The sequence below is a fragment of the Pelophylax lessonae genome (assembly GCF_965119305.1).
Source record: "Pelophylax lessonae genome assembly, chromosome: 4".
NCBI lineage: Eukaryota > Metazoa > Chordata > Amphibia > Anura > Ranidae > Pelophylax > Pelophylax lessonae.
Genome location: NC_138771.1, coordinates 386,677,823 through 386,697,276, shown reverse-complemented (window position 1 = coordinate 386,697,276; position 19,454 = coordinate 386,677,823). Strand labels below are relative to the sequence as shown.

The following is a 19,454-nucleotide window of genomic DNA, read 5'->3' as shown; positions in this document are numbered from 1 at the left end:
ACCTTCTCGCTATGGTCAATTTAGCTGCAAGGAAAATATGAAGAGCAGTGTTTCTCGTGAGGGGAGGAAGACGGTCCAGGTTAAGATTCAATAGGGCCATACCTGGATCAACTGGGATGGGTACATGGATAATGTGAGACAATATGTCAAAAACTTTGGTCCAGAATCCGGACAGAGAGGGGCACAACCAGAATGTGTGAAAGAGATCTCCCCTGTGTCCACAGTTCCGCCAACATCTGTCTGTTGTGCCTCCTATAAAGTGATATGGCTTGTCTGGAGTCAGGTACCACCTAAGAAGTAGTCTCTGTGACAATTCCCACAATTTGGTGCAGCGCGTCCCTTTGTAGGTTGCTGTGCAGGCTCGTATCCACTGATTATTTGTGTAAGTATGACCCAAATCTTTCTCCCATTTGGTTATATTGTCGCTTTTGATGAAATCCCGTTTATTGTGGAGTGGATTATAAAAAGAGAGATGCCCTTCTGAGGAGTTTGGGGTGAAAAATAAAATGTGTGTGCTTGTCATGGAATAGTGCAGGGTGTGTGTGAAGTCTTGGACAAGCAGAGCCTTATTCTGACGTACAGGTACAGGTCCCTTTGTGCTATTCCAAACTCTCGGCTTAGTTGTCCGAAAGGTTTAGGTCGGTTATTTGTATACAAATCATCTATGAAGCATATGCCCTGACGTGACCAAGCAGAAGTAGAGAGGTCAGGGGAAAGGTGTTCCAGGACCGCCAGTGGGGTTTTTACTGGGGAGCCGTGTGCGGAGGAGCACGGCGAGGTACAGAGTTTGAGCCATGCCCTGATTGAGGCTAACATGGGGGGTGAGCAGGTGGGGGGGATGGAATTACCCAAGTGTATGCTCATTAGCCAAGGAAGGAGGGCCTTTCTGGGCGCAATATATGATTCTATGGAGCCCCATAGTGTGTTTGGGGTGGGTAACATCCAGTCTTTGAGTTGTGATAGTGTAGACGCCAAGTAATAATCCCGGATATGACCCATGCCTCCGGCGGACCTGTGGGGAATCAGTTTACTATGTGAGCATGTGGGTCGTTTGTCTTGCCAGATGTATTGTGATAAGATAGTTTGAAGTGATTGGAAGTAAGTTTGTGGGAGCGGTATCGGTAGGGTCCTAAACAGGTAGATGATTTGTAGGAGGTGCATCATTTTAAAAGCAGCTAATCTGCCAGCCCATGAGAATTCGTATTTGGCTATGTTGTCTAGGTCTTGCTGCAGTTTGAGTTTGAACAGGGCGTAATTATCGTGAAACAGTCTATTGGTGGTTCAAGAGAGCTGAATACCGAGGTATGGGATAGTGTGTTCTGCCCAAGTGTATGGGAAGCGTTGCTGGAGAAGAGTACTGGACGTACCGTCAATGCCTATGTTTAGAATAGAGGATTTGGTCTTGTTCACTTTATAATACGACACGTTACTGAATTGGGCCAATACTTTTTGTGTTTCTGCTAGTGATGATAGTGTTTGGATAGTGCTATTATAACATCATCTGCAAAGAGATTTATTTTATGATCCTGGGGGCCTATTTTAATGCCTGAGATTAGTGGATTGGATCTGATGTGTTCCGCTAGGGGTTCCATGACAAGATTAAAAAATCATCGGGGACAGGGGGCACCCCTGCCTAGTGCCATTAGTGATCTGGAATTGGGCCGATTGCATACCAGAGGTATACACTGAGGCTGATGGGTGAGAGTATAGGGCGAGGATCGCATTATGAATCGGGCCCTCAAAGCCAAATACGCCGAGAGTTGCCGTGAGGTATGACCACATGACCCTGTCAAATGCCTTCTCTGCATCCAAGGAGAGGAGCATAGAAGGCGTTCTAGATTGTTCGGCATGAAAGATGAGGTCAATGAGCCTTCTGGTGGCATCTGAGGATTGCCTGCCTTTGATAAAGCCAGATTGATCCTTGTGGATTAATGTGGGTAGAACGTCTATGAGTCTATTAGCCAGTAGTTTGGCATAGATTTTGACATCTATATTGAGTAAAGAGATTGGGTGGAAATTTTTCGGGGAGTCTGGGGTTTTTCGTGGTTTGGGCAGGGTGATGACCGTTGCGGAAAGCATTTCTGGCGGAAATTCCGAAGTTTAGATTGCTTTATTTATGACCTTTTGTAAGTGGGGGGTGAGTGTTTGCCGAAAGGTTTTATAATATTCCCCTGATAATATTCCATCAGGACCTGGGGATTTGTTGGGTGAGAGGTTGGTGATGACTCGCGAGATTTCATCGGGAGGGAGAGGTTTGTTCAGATCTGCTAGTTGGGAGTCCGTCAATTTAGGAAGGGAAATGGTGCTTAGAAACAAAGCTATTTCTGTTTGGGAAGGGACATGGGTGGAGGCGTCGTCCTTCAGGTTATAGAGACTACTGTAATAAGAGCTGAAGGCGTCCGCGATGGACTGCAGATTGGTCAATCTATCGTTCGTAGTGGGGTGGTGAATGTGTGGGATTTTGGCTTTGAGTCTGTGACCCTTGAGTCTGTTGGCCATGGTTTTACCCGCTTTATCCCCCAGGGAGTATGTGGTGGCTTTAAATTTTCGTTGGGATTTTTTGTATGATGTGAGGAATAGAGATCTAAGTTCTAACCGTAGGTTAAAAAGTTTTGAAGCCAGCTGTGGCGAGGGATTGGTCTTGTTTTGATTGTCGGTGGAGCGAATGTCAGCTGTCAACCGGTCTATCTTATACATCCTCTCCTTCACTTTAGAGCCTAGCTGTATCAGTAAGCCCCTTACAAATGCCTTATGGGCATTCCACACCACCATCGGGTCCCCCACGGAGCCTTGGTTGATATTAAAGAAATCCGTCAGTTGGTCACGTATTTGACCTATGTGGTCAGAATTTTGGAGGAGGGAATTGTTTGTGCGCCACAGGTAAGAATTTGGGGGTGGGCTATGTCCCCTAATATCAATGCTTATCGGCATGTGGTCTGACCAGGTGGAGGTGTGGATACAAGCAGCAGATACCGATTTTAACAACCATTCGTCTACCAAAAATAAGTCGATTCGAGAATAGGTATTGTGCCGTGGTGATAGAAAGGTATAATCTTTCTCGTCTGCGTGGTTACAATGCCAGGTATCATACAGGTCATATTCGTGGAGAAAAGATTTGAGGGATTGGGATCCTCTTCTGCCGGAGGAGGTAGAGCCAAGCACAGAGTCTGGAACAGTGTTAAAGTCACCGCAAAAAAGTAGGTGGCCCTTTTGTACCGATGTAACCTTTTTATATAGCTTGTGAAGGAAGGTGAGCTGGCGCTGGTTGGGGGCGTAGAGATTGACCAGAGTCAGGTGAACATTATCTATGGTGCAAAGTATTATGAGGAAGCGGCCAAAGGGGTCCTCATAGGATTGATGCAGTTGGAATGAGACTGTGTCTCTGACGGCAATTAGAACTCCTCTTTTTTTTTTTTGTGAAATTAGCTGTAAATACGTGTGGAAAACGAGCATGGCTGCATTTAGGGGGTTTGGCAGAGGAAAAGTGTATTTCTTGTACGCATAGTACATCGCAGTTCTGCGTCAATGCCGATTTCCACAGCGAGATTCTCTTGGCCGGGTGGTTTAGGCCTCTGGAGTTGAGGGACAGGATTCTAAGTGGCATTGTGGTGTGCAGGAGGTGCCAGTAGGTAAGTAGGACTCACGGTTGACGACTCCGCAGTAGCTGGACTGCTAACCGGATCTGTTGTGGTGTGGTCAGAGGGAGAAGGATGTGCTGGACGTCCGTCTTCAGAGCCTGGTAACCGGAACGAAGGAGTCACTGGGTCTGGTAGGGCCGATGTGCACTGCTTGGAAGCAAATAGAAAAAAAAAAGGGACAAAGAACGGGACGGGGAAAAAAAAGAGAAAGGGAAAAAAAGAAAACAATAGCAACAAACAAAAATAAGGCTGAATTCAACAGCCACAGCTGTTTCACTGTTGAACATGTGGGGAAAAGTCATTTGCAGGAGCCATTCTGGATCCAGGGAACGCTTGAAGAGGTTGATGCAGTGGGACATCACTTCTGCCTGTTGCTCTGATGGTTCGATTGCCTCTGCTCCCTAGGTGGGTAGGCGGTGGCAGGAGGTGGGTGATGGCTGTCTTGGGGCGGCTCAGGGATGATTCCCCATGTGTGCAGCAGTTGCCCCTAGTCATGGAGGAGATGCTGTGTTGTACCCCATTGAGGTGAACTAGTAGGGTTGCCAGTAACCTCCATTTGTATGTGCTCTTTTGATTGTTCATGGCCTTTGTAATGGTTTTCAATTGCCTCCTTTGCTGGAGAGTAAATTGGGACAAATCTGCATACAGCTGTAAGCTTTCGTAGGGTTGCGGGAGAGAAGGCAGCAGCCTGGCTTTTGAGAGGAGTTGTTCCTTTACTTGATAGAAGTGGATTTTCATAAGAACATCCCTGGGAACTGAATCATCCAGGTGCTTGGGTTTCGGGATTCTATGGATGCGATCTATGGCCATCTCCATAGGTGTGAGGCCTGGCAGCAGGGTGGATAATAGATTATGGGCATATTCCTGCAGAGTGTGCGAAAGGACCGACTCTGGGCCCCCCCGGATCTTCACGTTGTTCCGGCGTGAACGATCCTCTAAGTCCGCAAGTTTAGATTTGACCCACAGCATGTCATTACTTTAATGTTCATAGGCGTCTATCAGATCATTGACAGTGCTGGTGCATTCCTCAATTTTTTCTTCTACATAGTGAACTCTATTATCGATGCGTTTAATATCTTGTGTGCATTTCTGAACCAAGAGAGATAGATTGGTCATGAGGGAGGATTGCAGTAGCAACATCATCTCTTTCAGTGTGGAGTCAATTACAGGTTGACCTGTAGTAGGAAAGGCTGCTATTGGGGACATGATGGATGTGTCAGCTTGCAGGGGGAGATCAGTGTTAACTGCTACGGCCTGGTGGATGGGTGAATCCATCCGCATCTTAGCTTTAGCTGGGCTACCTGAGGTCGGGGATGAAGATGTGGGGTCCCCGTGGGGTGATGTAGGGGGGTCTCCTTCTCTAAGCTGTTGGCCTGAATCGGGAAGGTCAGAGTAATGGGCGGATGGCCGCTTGTTACCTCTGTTGGCGGCGCCATCTTGGGAGGCCTCATGTGGTGCCGATCTGAGGAAGAAGGCCGTCAATTTCTTCGGCCGGTATTCCTCCTTACACTTCCGGGAAGACATTGCGGCTGTCAGTGGAGGGTCCGGGTGCTGGTTGGCGATGTGTGCGGCTTGATGTCCCTTCGATACGGGTAAATTCCCTGGTCCTCGACTCGGAGCTCAGAGTCAGGCGTCCATCTCTGAGCCCGCGTAAACCACGCCCCCTTTAAATGACTTTTGTGGACATTAACAGAGCGATTCGTGTCACTGCCGATCTCTATCTGTCCCTGGAGCACAGACTGGATACCTGTCCCTAAACTGAACAGAAACTGTACACCTATACCAAATAAATTGCAGCAATTTAAATGACTTTTGTGGACATTAACAGAGCGATTTGTGTCACTGCCGATCATGGGCGTCCGCACGGGGGGGGGGGGGGGGGGCAAGGGGGGGCGAGTGCCCCCCCCTGGAATGTCTGGAATGTCAACCTATGTGAGCAGATCGCCACGCCCTGCTCCCTGCTCTCCCTCTCCTCTCTCCTTCGAACAGATGCAGGGGGCGGGCCGGATCAAGGATTCCCTGCTGACATCAGTCAGGAGGGGTGGAGCTGCGGCTTGTGGAGGAGAGGAGCCTGGTGGAGGAGAGAGTCATCAGGACACACCAGCGGCGGTGACTGTGAAAAGTGAGTGAGAAGAAGAACTAATTGATCTGCTAATGGCATGATAAGACACAGTCAGGGGCAGCGGATCAGGATGAAGATTTGAAGGGGTTCAAGAGAAGGAAGGATGTTATTGTTAGTGGGTTATGCATGCTGCACCAGGCCAGAGGCAGCACTGGAGTGCAATGGCAGAGGTCAGTGGTGGGGCACAGACATGACATGACATGGATTTTGATTAGAAGGATATAATCCTAGGGATATTGGTGCTTATGCACCAGAGGCAGGAGGAGAGACTTTGCTTACGTTCAGTCTACGTTCACATTGGTCTGATTTGACATGCGATTTAACATGTCAAATCGCATGTCAATTTGGAGCCAATTGCCAGCAATGGAATCGGCCCAATCGGTACGACACCGACTTTGCGGTGCCGCCCCAATTCCTAAAAGTAGTTTCTGTACTACTTCTGGCGATATGTCATCAAACAGTAAGGGGAGATCAGCAAACGGGCGTTCGCTGATCTCCCTTCCCTCCACCTGTTGGCACCTGCCATGCTAGTCCCAGGTCTGCCAATGGGTGCATGGAGACCAGGAAACATGGCTGAGGACCGGTGCGCCTGTGTGTGTGTGTGTGTGTGTGTGGGGGGGGGGGGGGTGGCCGGCACTAACGGGGTGTTTGAAAGGGATCTGTTGGGGCTACACTGCTAATGGATTGTTTCCATATGACAGGCAACACTTGGTTTGTCAGGTTTATACACAGTAAGTGAGATGCTTTCTTTTAGGCCTTTTTTTCATTTGTTTTCAGGGCAGTAAAAATGCATGGCTGAGCCACGTTTACCACCACCCAACCATTCCCCTTTTTGCTGCAAAGGCACTGCCACTGTCATACATAGTACAACAGTGGTGCCAGGGGGTTTTACACACAGGCCCAATGTCTTTATCCACTGGGAGTATGTAAAACCCTCAGCTGCCACTTCCATACTACATACTATGGTGGCAGTGCCTTTGTAGCATAAGTTCTGGTAAATGTGGCTCAGTCGTGCGATTTTACTGCCCTGAAAATGTAAATGAAAACAAGGCCTAAAAGAAAGCATCTCACTTACTGTGTATAAATCTGACAAGCCAAGTTTTGTCTGTCATATGGGAACAATCCATCAGCAGTGTATACACCAGATCCCTCCCCCCCCCCCCCCCCCCCACACACACACACACCTCAGCCATGTTTCCTAGGCTCCATAAACCCATTGGCAGACCAGGGACTGGCATGGCAGGTACCAACAGATGGAGGGAAGGGAGATCAGCGAACATTCAGCTTGCATTCAATAGTGTCAATAGTGTGAACATAAAAACATTATGGCAGCTTGATTCTTCTATTAAGCTTTTGCATCAAGTTTCTCAAACCTTTTGTTGCCTGTGCGTTATGTGATGATGACTAAGCTCCTCCCCTTCATGACATTGTCAAAAAGGGTCGGAGCATGGGTGACCTTAAAGTTACGCCCCCCCCCCCCCCCGAAAAAAGTTCTGCGGATGCCCATGCTGTCGATCTCTGTCTGTCCCTGGAGCACAGACTGGATACCTGTCCCTAAACTGAAAAGAGACTGTAGTAGACCTATACCAAAATACCAGCCCGGAAAAAAGACTTTTGTGGATCTTAACAGAGCTATTTGTGTCTGGCAATCTTTCCCTGATGAACACAGCAGACCTTTCCCTACGCTGACAAAAAGCAGAATGTGAAATGGCCGCCTGCTCTGGTCTATTTATAAGGTAGGGGGCATGTCCATGTGCTGAAATGTTTCAATTGGCTGTCCCGTTCCACCTGACGGCTGTGTCATGGGTCAAAGTTCTCCCCAATGTAAACTAATATGGCCTCCACGAACAACGCCATGTGTTCGCAAAATTGGCGGGTAGCAAACAAGCAAAATTTGCTGCGAACCGACCGCCGGGCTAAACCGCAAGGCCATCCCTACTTGCTACTAAACTGATTACCTAGAGCAGAAAGGGGGGTTATATACCAAGCTGAGGACAGCCCATGGGCATAGCCAGATGTTTTTTGTTCTGTCTAGTCCTACTCCTGGAAAAGGCAATATAACCCAGTAGTTATAATTTATGGAGTGCTGTGTCCGTCGATGAAATGGATTTTAAGGTAAATACAAAAATCCAATTTTTTTCCATTTACAGGCTGAGGTTGATCTTTAAACCATTGCATAGCTGCAATTCATGGAGGTCCAGGACATGGTATGGCATATTAAAATACATTTTTGCATTCCTTTGCAAAGAGTTTGATTTTCAAAGAACTAACCCTTTTTTAGTCTATGCCATGGCTCCTTTAGAGACACAACATGCAAACTATATGTGGCTTCACTACAAGAAATCCAGGTATCTTCTATGTGTGCTACTATCAGTAAAATATTACACGGGCAGCCTGTCTAAACATGAGTCAAAAAATGTAGGGTGGCAGGGATGTTAAAGGGCAAAAACACACATGATTATAAAAAAGAACTACCGGTAATTTATTAAACATATACAGTGGTGATCGAAGGTTTGGGCACCCCAGGTAAAAATTTGTATTAATGTGCATAAAGAAGCCAAGGAAAGATGGAAAAATCTCCAAAAGGCATCAAATTACAGATTAGACATTCTTATAATATGTCAACAAAAGTTAGATTTTATTTCCATCATTTACACTTTCAAAATAACAGAAAACAAAAAAATGGCGTCTGCAAAAGTTTGGGCACCCTGCAGAGTTAATATCTTGTACTGCCCCCTTTGGCAAGTATCACAGCTTGTAAACGCTTTTTGTAGCCAGCCAAGGGTCTTTCAATTCTTGTTTGAGGTATCTTTGCCCATTCTTCCTTACAAAAGTCTTCCGGTTCTTTGAGATTTCTGGGCTGTCTGTCACGCACTGCTCTTTTAAGGTCTATCCATAGATTTTCAATTATGTTGAGGTCAGGAGATTGTAAAGACCATGGAAAAACCTTCAGTTTACGCCTCTTGATGTAATCCCTCGTGGATTTCGAGGTGTGTTTAGGATCATTATCCATTTGTAGAAGCCATCCTCTCTTTAACTTCAGCTTTTTCACAGATGGCATCAAGTTACCATCCAAAATTTGGTGAAATTTTATTGAATCTATTTTTCCTTCTACTCGTGAGATGTTCCCTGTGCCACTGGCTGCAATACAACCTCAAAGCATGATTGATCCACCCCCATGCTTAGCAGTTGGACAGAGGTTCTTTTCATTAAATTCTGTGCCACTTCTTCTCCCAACGTGCCTTTGCTCATTCCGGCCAAAAAGTTTAATTTTAACCTCATCGTCCACAGAACTTGTTTCCAAAATGCATCAGGCTTGTCTATATGTTAATTTGCAAAGTTCAAGCGCTGATTTTTGTGGTGAGGACGTAGAGGAGGTTTTCTTCTGATGACTCTTCCATGAAGACCATGTTTGTACAAGTATCTCTTTATAGTGGAATAGTGTACCACAACTCCAGTGTCTGCCAGATCTTTCTGGAGGGATCGTGCAGTCAAACGTGGGTTTTGAATTGTTTTTCTCACAATCCTGCGAGCTGTTCCGTCTGATATTTTTCTTGGTCTTCCAGATCTTGATTTAACTTCCACTGTTCCTGATGACTGCCATTTCTTAATTACATTCCGAACAGAGAATATTGACATTTGAAAACGCTTTACTATCTTCTTATAGTCTTCTCCAGCTTTGTGAGCGTCAACTATTTTCAGTTTCAGTTTTCTAGACAACTGCTTAGAAGATCCCATGGTGCTGATTGTTGGGGCAAGGTCAGATGAGTCTGGGCATTTAACCACTTGCCGACCGCCGCACGACTATCTACGTGGGCGGTCAGCCCCTCACAGGCAAAGTGACGTAGGTCTACGTCGCTCGCCTGTGAGGGTTTAGGGAGCGAGCGCGCGCCGCCGGAGGCGCGCTCCCGCTCCCGCGTGGTCACGGACCCCCCCGCGCGTGTGACCCGCGGACCCGATCGCCGCCGGCCACTCTGCGATCGGCGGGGGAGAGGGAGAAAGTCAGGCAGCTTGTGTAAACAAGCTGCCTGTCATTCTCCTCTCTGTATGAGAGATGATCACATGGATCTACTATGTAGATCCATTGATCACTCTGCATACAGTTGAAGCCCCAGCCAATCACAGTTAGAAGCACGCCCCTAGGGACACACACAGCCCCTCCCTCTCAAATAAAGTTAACCCCTTCACTACCAGTGTATTTTTACAGTAACAGTGCATATATATAGCACTGATTACTGTAGAAATGTCACTGGTAACCCCAAAAGTGTCAAAAATGTCAGTCAAGGGTCCGATCTGTCCGTCGCATTGTCGCAGTACCGCAAAAAAAAATCGCAGATCGCCGCTATTACGCGTTAAAAAAAAAAAAACAACAAAAATGACAAAAATCTTTCCCTTTGTTAGTAAACGCAATAACTTTTGCGCAAACCAATCAAAATACGCTTTTTGCGATTTTTTTTACCAAACATAGGTAGCATAAAACAAATTGGCCGAAAATATTAAAAAAAAATTTTGATTTTTACATTTATTTTTGGGGGAATTTCATATAAAAAAAAGGGAAAAATATTGCTATTTTTGCAAAATTTACGCTCTTTTTTTGTTTATAGCGCGTGATCAAAAAATCGCACAGGTGATCAAATACCGCCAAAAGAAAGCTCTGTTTGTGGGAAAAAAAGGACGCCAAATTCGTTTAGGTACAGCGTCGCACGACCACGCAATTGTCCGTTAAAATCATGCAGTGCCGAATCGCAAAATACCCCCTGGTCAGGAAGGGGGTAAAATCTTCCGGGGCTTAAGTGGTTAAAACCTTTGAGATTGACATCACCTGGTCTTCCCAGACGATGACTGAGAACAATCCATGACACTGGCAGGTCTCAGCCTTGCAAAAGGGGCAGTGAATGCTATAAATTCTGCAGGGTGCCCAAACTTTTGCAGCGGGTGGAGACCTGGCCTGCACCGGATCGGCTTCAGAAAAGTTATGTATAGCTACTTTTTTGCTTTACAGGGTTAGATAGGTCAGTCTTAGAATGTGGCTGCAAGTAGATTTAGAGATAGATAGTTTTAGGCTGAACTTCCACTTTAATATAGCATACGTTTGGGAATTGGTTATGGTTTTGACAGTGTAATTCCAAAGTGCGACGCGTTTAGAGACTGACATTTTTGGGCAGTCCCGGAACCATGGCATTCCAAAATTGACATTTATGAAGACCAATTAATAAAACTGATATCAAAATGACACACATGGGTTTCCCAAACCAAATGGTTTTGATCAAATGTGTGGGAAAAGAACTTCCACATAAACTATGTTGGTAAGTGGTCAAAAATTCAAAAACGAAAGAAAAAATACCATCCTAGTTCTGGGGATAGGTATAGAGCAGGTTCCACCTACACCGCAACAAATAGAGAGAGGAACACCTTTTAAAGCGGTAGTATCCCGCTTTTTGACACTTTTATCTACAGGTAAGCCTATAATAAGGCTTACCTGTAGGTACAATTAATATCTTCTAAACCGGCACGGTTTAGGAGATGTTTTCAGTGCATGCAGCCACTCACGCGAGCGGCGCATGCGCTCTGAAGGTCCGAGGGGACCTTCAGTTTTCCTTGCCGGGAGCTTGCCGGAAAATCACTCCCACGCGCATCCGGCCAATCACAGTGCCGGAGCCGCCGAACCCGGAAGAGACTCAGAGGGATCATGCCAGCGCCAGCAGCGGTGTCCGGGGGTCTGTGTCGGGGCTTCGTTCTAAGGTAAATAATACATAATGAGCTAGTATGCGATGCATACTAGCTCATTATGCCTTTGTCTTGCAGGTTTTTTTTTTTCGGGTTTACAACCGCTTTAAGGATGAGAGTTCTGAAAACTTGAAAATTTGGGCATAGTTTCATACAGAAAGTAAAAAGTATTTTTTAACTTTACCAAAGATAACCATAGGTCTGGCGCGCTGGGAGTGCAGTGAAACACTGATTATTTCACAAAGAGGGCTGCTATTTATATCCCCTCCACCCCGCCCACAGTGAATGTGGGACGGGATGTGGATGTGATGTCTGGATTGACGCGCAGGCACTATGGCCCTCCCTATTGCATCGGGACAAATGCAAGTACTTCTGCCCAGACCGGGGCAGTGGCCACAGATGGAGGAAGCAGTGACGCATTCGTCCCGGCCGGATGGAATACGACAAGGGGGGGCGGGTCGAACTGAGCGCGATCACCCAGAAAGGATGGCTCCCCTGGTCCCTCCTATTCACCACTTGGGGAATTGTAAGGAGGATCCCAGGGGACGCCTCGGGCGTCCGTGCGGGAGATCCTATAAGTTGAGGCAGGTGACCATCACAGGCAGCTATGCAGTCCGCATAAAATGGAGGATATGTTCTTGTATGGGATAAAAAAAAGTTTCATGAAATGAACATGATGAAGGCGTGACACATGAGCATAGACTTTCACATACCTAGTATTTACATAAAGTGAATATAAAAATGTTCATCATTATATGACACCAATTTATACAAAATATGAAATACACAGACAGATTTGCAAAAATTAACATAAGAGAAAAGGATCTAACATATTACGTGTCTAATCTAACATGTAACGTAAATTTTGAATGACCCATGATTACATAATTATAGATATTGATTTTTACTTCTAACAGTTGCATATGAACCGAATCTTAGGAAGAGCCATGAGGAGAAGTTCAAAAAATATTATCAAAAAAGAGAAAACCAAAAAAGTAAAAGCAAAATGATAAAAAAAATAAAAAATTATTTGAAAATAATAAAAATGAAATAAATTAAAAAAATAGCCAAGGAGAAAGGGAGAAAATTGGGAAAGTTATAAGAAGGACTTCTAACTAATTCCATTATTTAGTCCTGGATAGCGGGTGGCCTGAAGGGAATAAATCCATCTGGTTTCTATCTGAAGGAGTTTTTTGTCTATGTCCCCTCCTCTCTCATGGGCTGGGACATGGTCTAGACTAAAAAATTTCATACATTTAAGATCAAATTGATGATAAAGGCCCATGTGTCTACTGATTGGTGTTTCCATTTTTTTTGGCTTTTACTAGTACAACATGGTCCCTGATTCTGTTGAAAAAGGGTCTCTTTGTTTTTCCTACATAGAAAGCGTTACATTTACATTTCATTAAATAAACAACACCTATTGTTTGACAAGTAATCCTATGTTTTGGGTTCCATATAGAATTGTTGGGCAATAAGATATTAGGACCCTCTGCAATTTGTGGACAGTAATTACATTTGCCACAGCTGTATGTGCCTGTGGGTTTACTGTTATGGGAAATTTTTATGGAGTAATGACTTTTACAAGACTGTCCCTTAAAGATCTGGAACGTTTGAAGGTAATTTCAGGATAGGATTGAATGTGTTTGTGGATCTTAGCATCTGAAGTCAATAGATACCAGAACTTCTTGTAGATAGCACTAATTTTTTTGATGTTGTCTATTATATTTCGTTATCACTCTGGTGATAGTGGATTTGGTCACATTAAGTTCTTTATAGATAAGAGAAGATCTGGTTTTATCCTTAACTCTGTTGAATGCCTTTCTTAGGCAGGTTTTACTATAGCCTCTGCCTTAGAAGTCTTTTTTGGAGGGCATTGGCTTCTCGATGAAAATCTGAGTCCAAGATACAATTAGGTTTCAACCTGAGAAACTGGCTATATGGAATGCTTTTGATCACAGTGGTTGGGTGGGAACTAGTAGCATGCAGTATTGTATTACCTGCGGACGGTTTTCTATATAGTGTAGAACATAGAGATCCTTCTTGGTCAGTGAATATTTCAACATCCAGAAATATAATCTTTTTTGATCAAAACTGTATGTTAAATTCAAATTGTAATTGTTGTATTTTAAATTCTCCAGAAAGTTCACTAGATCAATTTTTGATCCTGCCCAAATCATAAAGATGTCCTCAATATATCGAGGCCAGGATATGACTTGGTCTAAATGCCCATTTGCCTCATTATGGTAAAATAGGTTACGCTCCAACCCCCCCAGGTACAGATTCGCATAAGAGGGGGCACAGAGGGCCCCCAGTGCGACACCCTGTACCTGGAGGTAGTGGGAGTGCTTATACAAAAACACATTATGTGTCAAAACAAATTCAAGCATACGCAAAACAAAGTCATTGTACATCCAAAATTCATGGCCGCGTTCTTTTAATTGTTCTCCAATCACTTCAAGACCCCGACCATGGGGAATTGAATTGTAGAGAGCCTCTACATCTATGGCAACAAGCCATGCATCTTTGGGAAATTGTATTCCATCAATGGTCTTTAATAGATCAATGGTATCTTTGACATACGAGAAAAGGGATTTGACATGGGGATACAGGTACTCATCAATCAAACAACTCGCATTTTCTGTCAATGAGTCACAGCCCAAGATAATTGGGCGTCCTGGTGGATTGGTCATGTTCTTATGGATTTTGGGTAATGCATACATTGTGGGTATTCGCGGATTAGGAATATTGAGGTATTTTAATGTATTTTCATCAATAATACCTGTCTGGAAAGCTTGCGATATGATCTGTTTGAATTTGACTGTGCTGGCCTGAACAAAGAATGAAGGCACAGGTCTGTACCAGTCCTTATTATTAATTATATCATAACACATCTTTTCATAGTCTTTTTTGTTCTGAATAACTAAATTCCCTCCCTTATCGGATGGTTTGATGACGATGTCAGTATTATTTTCCAAAGATTTGAGTGCTTGTCTATATTTCTGAGGAATGTTACAAGGAGGACCTGTTTTCCAATTAGTGCCTTCAATTGCTTTAGTTACTTGGAAGACAAAAGCCGAGATATTGTGATTACCCTGTAGTACTGGGAAAGATTTTGATTTAAGTTTATAACTTTTGGGGGGTATTTGAATAGGGTCCTTGATTGTGGGTTCATTGACTAAGAGATCTGAGGGGATCTCAGAGTCACTTTCATCCCACAACTCCATTAAATCCTGAAGTGCTTGCATTTCTTCCAAAGTGATGTTGTCTAGAAGTGATTTATCATAGGTAGGTGTGTCTAGTACATTGTGATCTTTGTCATATAGTACTTTGTACATTAGTATTCTAGTGAATGGGTGTAGATCTCTGATTAATTCAAATGTATTAGCTTCCTGGTCAGGGCAGAGGGTGAGGCCTAATTTTAAGACCTCCTCTTCTTCCTGTGTTAGATTGTAGGATGACAGGTTGATGATGGCATATTTTTCCAGATCCTCCCCTGAGGGGGGATCAGGCAAGATTAGTTTGGGGGAAGAGAGCAATTTTTAACTTGTGTGGGAGTGATTTTGGATTCTGGTTTATGAGTGCTGCAGAACATGGGTGCTGTGCGCTTTTCATTTGAAGAGGGGTGAGGGATAGGGGCTACTTCAAATTAACTGGAGTTACTGGAGGTGCCTGAAGTAGTTAAACCGTGAGTATTGGTAATAGATGGAGCCGAAGCTTGGGGATGAGGTAAAGTGAGGGATGGGTAAATTCTGTAACGCTAGGCCTTGTGGTGTACATTTGCTACGTGATGATTTAGTTTTACCAAGGGTATGTTTTTTTTTAGGATTATCAAGTGAGGGAGTGTTGCTCTCTTTTTACCTTTTCTTGGAATCCCCAGCTGTGTAGCTAGGGTGTGGGCCTAATTGGGCAAATTGCATGGAAGATAAGGAGGAAAGGTCAGAGTCTATACCATCTAAATTAGTTTCGGGAAGTTCAAAATTTGGTTTAGAGTAACCCTTACATTGTCTAAATCCTTCCTGATTCCACTTATAAGCATAGTTACCATCATATGATTTTTTGTCTCTTAAGTACCGTATTTATCGGCGTATAACACGCACTTTTTCCTCCTAAAAATGGAGGAAAAAGCAGCAATGCGTGTTATACGCCGATATTAAAAAAAAAAAAAAAAACGGCCAGGAAGCATTGCCGAGAGCAGAAGGGAGCAGCGGGCCGGGCCGATGAGAAGGAAGGACTAGCTGTCATAAGAGCAGAAGGGGGCGGGCCGGGCCGAGGAGAAGGGAGAACGGAAGTCCCGCCTATGACAGACGTCACACGTCTCGGCAGAGGAGGCGGGACTTCCGATGACTGCGCTCACTACTTCTTCCTTCTCCTCGGCCCGGGCCCGCCCCCTTCTGCTCTTATGACAGCTAGTCCTTCCTTCTCCTCAGCCCGGCCCGCCCCTTCTGCTCTCTGCGCTGCTTCCCGGCCTTTTTTAAAACAAATTTGGTCAGTTCCAATGGCACTTGCGAGGCTGCATATTTGGACATTGCGCTTGCGAGGCTGCATATATGGACACTGCTGGTGGGCTGCATTTATGGACACTGCTGGTGGGCTGCATATATGGACACTGCTGGTGGGCTGCATTTATGGACACTGCTGATGGGCTGCATACATTGACACTGCTGATGGGCTGCATATATTGAGGCTGGATACTGTATATGGACACTGCTGGTGAGGCTGCATTTATGGACACTGCTGGTGGGCTGCATTTATGGACACTGCTGGTGGGCTGCATTTATGGACACTGCTGGTGGGCTGCATTTATGGACACTGCTGGTGAGGCTGCATATATGGACACTGCTGATGAGGATGCATTGTTGGACACTGCTGATGAGGCTGCATTCATGGGCACTGGTGAGATATCATTTGATTTAAAAAAAAAAAATGTTCTGAGTTCAAAGCTGTTTATTTTAAATTTTAAGCTTTTTTCCTGAAATTTCTCTCCAAATATTGGGGTGCGTGTTCTACGCCGGAGCGCGTGTTATACGCCGATAAATACGGGTTTTTTTTTTTCCTTCCCTTTGATGAGGTCAGTGGCATATTTTGTGAGATGGTCTCTAAGTTTTTGATTTCTATCAACATAATTAGGGAATGTCGTTATATTTTTGTATTCTTCTTGCCATACCAAACCTTCCCCCCCTTTTTTTTCGACTTGATATTAGGGATGGAGTGACATGATTTAGGCAAACAGGCTCTTATATTCCGATCTGTACATACTATTGGCTTAATCTTCTCCCTTGTCCAATATGCTATGTTACTAATATCCCCTCTGTGACACTCAGAGGATTTGAATGATTTATATGTTTTAATAGACATATACACACAGTGTATCATATCAATTTTTATACATTCTTTACAACTAGATTCTTCCTTGTTTTTGGGCAGATGCTGGTCTGCTGTGCTATTAAAATGTGCATCACTCCATCCACTCCACTCCATCAATATGTTTTTTTGTAGACAAGCTTATTTTTAAGATGATCTCCTCTCCTCGATACATGATATCACTTGGTCTGACTACGCTCCAATATCCCTAGTAATTGAGTAGAATGAGCACGCCACTCACATATCTTTTGAGATGTAGATCCCAACTTCTATTCTCACCACAGTACCATCCTGTTCTCTTGCAGCACCTAAAGGATATATTTGCCAATAATGCCGGGTCAGTAGAAAATCCATTTATTCTGAGGCAAGGGGAAGTAGCAAAGGTGGAACATAAGTACCCTCCTGCTGGGAGACACTAGGACACACCTGCTTATGGACACTAAAACTGCAGCTTTCCACCCAGAGCACCACCAGTACCACCAGGAGGTGAATTCGGTCCCAGCAATATCTCTTAAACTGTGTACGTGTAGGAGATATTTATTGCACCCACAGGTAAGCCTGATTGTAAGCTTACCTGTAGGTGCAAGTAATGCACTTTGCTAACACTTCAAATCATTTATAATTAGGCCCAGGCTGTAGGTTCCCTTAATAGGCTAAGTAACATTATGTATGACAATAAAAGTAAGGTTTTAGTTTCCCTTGAGGGCATAAAGGGCAAACTGTATATGCCATGTATAGCAACATGTGATGTAAATCTCTCTGTATCTTGAGTAAATGTTATCTTGTCCAGCATGACACCTTGGCATGAATGTGTACCTAATATATTAATCTACATGTCATAGTTTAATATTTGCTTACCCTAGGTTAGGAATGGAACATGACGGACAAGGAAATAGGTGTGGAGATGAAGTAAGGATGGGAAGCATTATGGCACCTCTTGTACAAGCTGCATTTCACCGTTTCCACTGGTCTCGATGTAGTCAGCAAGAGCTTAGTCGGTATTTAAGGTGAGCACTTACATTTTCTTAACTTCTCTAAACTGAAAGAAAAATTAGCTAATTGTCACATTAAAATATAATTTATTTTACTTAGTTTACTGTTCTTACTGGTTACTGTTTTCACTAATTTATAATACACCTTAAAGTATCAAGTGTATCTAAAGCGAAAAAAACAAAACAAACGTAATGCATTACAGCTTATCCGTGGCTGCATTAGATTTTATTTTGCCCTTTAAACTGATGATTCTCTATTATTACAATACCATTAAGGCCCCTTTTACATTTGTGTGACTTGTAATGCGATTTGGGACTGCAAAATCGCATAAGTCAATCTCCATTATTTCCAATGAGTACCATTCATATCTGTGGGACTTGAAGTCGCACCAACTTCAAAGTAGTCCCTGCACTACTTTGGCACGATTTTGATGTGTTTTGAGGTCCAAAGACATTCAAGCCCAAGTCAAACTTGCATAATAATCGCGTCAAAGCCATTGTAAAATCTTGCGACTTTGAAGACGCACAAGTGTGAAAGGGGCCTAAAAAGAAAACATTAAAAAAAGAAATGGGACTACATCAAATATGTATGAATTACACAGTGATGATCACAGATAACATTGTTGATCATAAGGTGATGAATATAGAGACCCCAATGCTCATATGTATGTACTAAGGTATTGTATAATGTAAAGACAACATTAGATATCAAAGCCATCATAAAAAAATATATAGATGTAGATTGTATAACAAAATACCAATATTTACTGACCCAACTGGTATAAACACTTCAACATACCCAGCTGCATTGAGATGCTGGTGGTTAAAAACAAAGGTGGAGGTATGCTGTTGCTCCATGATGAATCTCGACAGAGAAACCACAGCTGAGTCCAGACATACAAGGACACTGGGTCTTAAAAAATTATACAGAAAAATGTAATCCACTAATTTATATCAAGCATCCAAAGATATTCAAAAGGCTTACATATTTTGCTACCTAGGAATAGTATTAAAAAACCTACAAAATTTTAGTGCTACACTGTAAGAGCCCATTCACACTAGCACGACTTGTGAGGCGACTCGTGTTGCCCCAGGTCGCTTGACATAACAAAAGCAATGTTAATCAATCAGTGCCGTCTTAATTGGCACTACTGAAGTCACTCCGACTTCAGAAAAGGGTCCTGTACTACTTTGAGGCGACCTGTGATCCGACTTGTCCCATATACTTCAATGGGAGTCGCCTCCTTATCTTAATTGAAGAGACTTGTTATCAGACTTTCCAGGAAGAAGAAAGAGATTAGCCAGGCATTCCCCACAGACAAAGTCGCCTGTCTCTTCAAAGTAGTGCACAAGTCTCTTCCAAGTCTCTTCCAAGTCTCTAAACAAGTCTCTTCAAAGTCACGGGGCGACTTTCTGGTCGCGGTAGTGTGAACCGGCTCTAGAAACTATATCCCCTGTGCCTTTACTAAAATACAAATATAAATTAAAAATACAAATAAAAATATTAGCGTCAACAAATTAATTCTAAACCAAAATGACAAATAACGAGAAAGTTCCAAAATATTCAAAAGTTTGTTCTAAAATGTGATCAACAGTCTGTGAGTAAGTGTC

At 43.8% G+C, this 19,454-nt stretch overlaps 1 protein-coding gene across 1 annotated transcript in view; it reads left to right on the top strand.

Moving 5' to 3' along the window:
* The window catches only part of LOC309554127 (A disintegrin and metalloproteinase with thrombospondin motifs 2-like), a gene marked incomplete at its 5' end in the record, with an annotated part of 1,497,034 nt that overhangs the window by 559,967 nt on the left and 917,613 nt on the right, over positions 1-19,454 (top strand). The window contains one exon of the mRNA XM_082255680.1: positions 17,715-17,858. Within this exon, the coding sequence (XP_082111806.1) occupies positions 17,715-17,858 (144 nt within the window). The remainder of the gene's footprint in view (positions 1-17,714; positions 17,859-19,454) is intronic.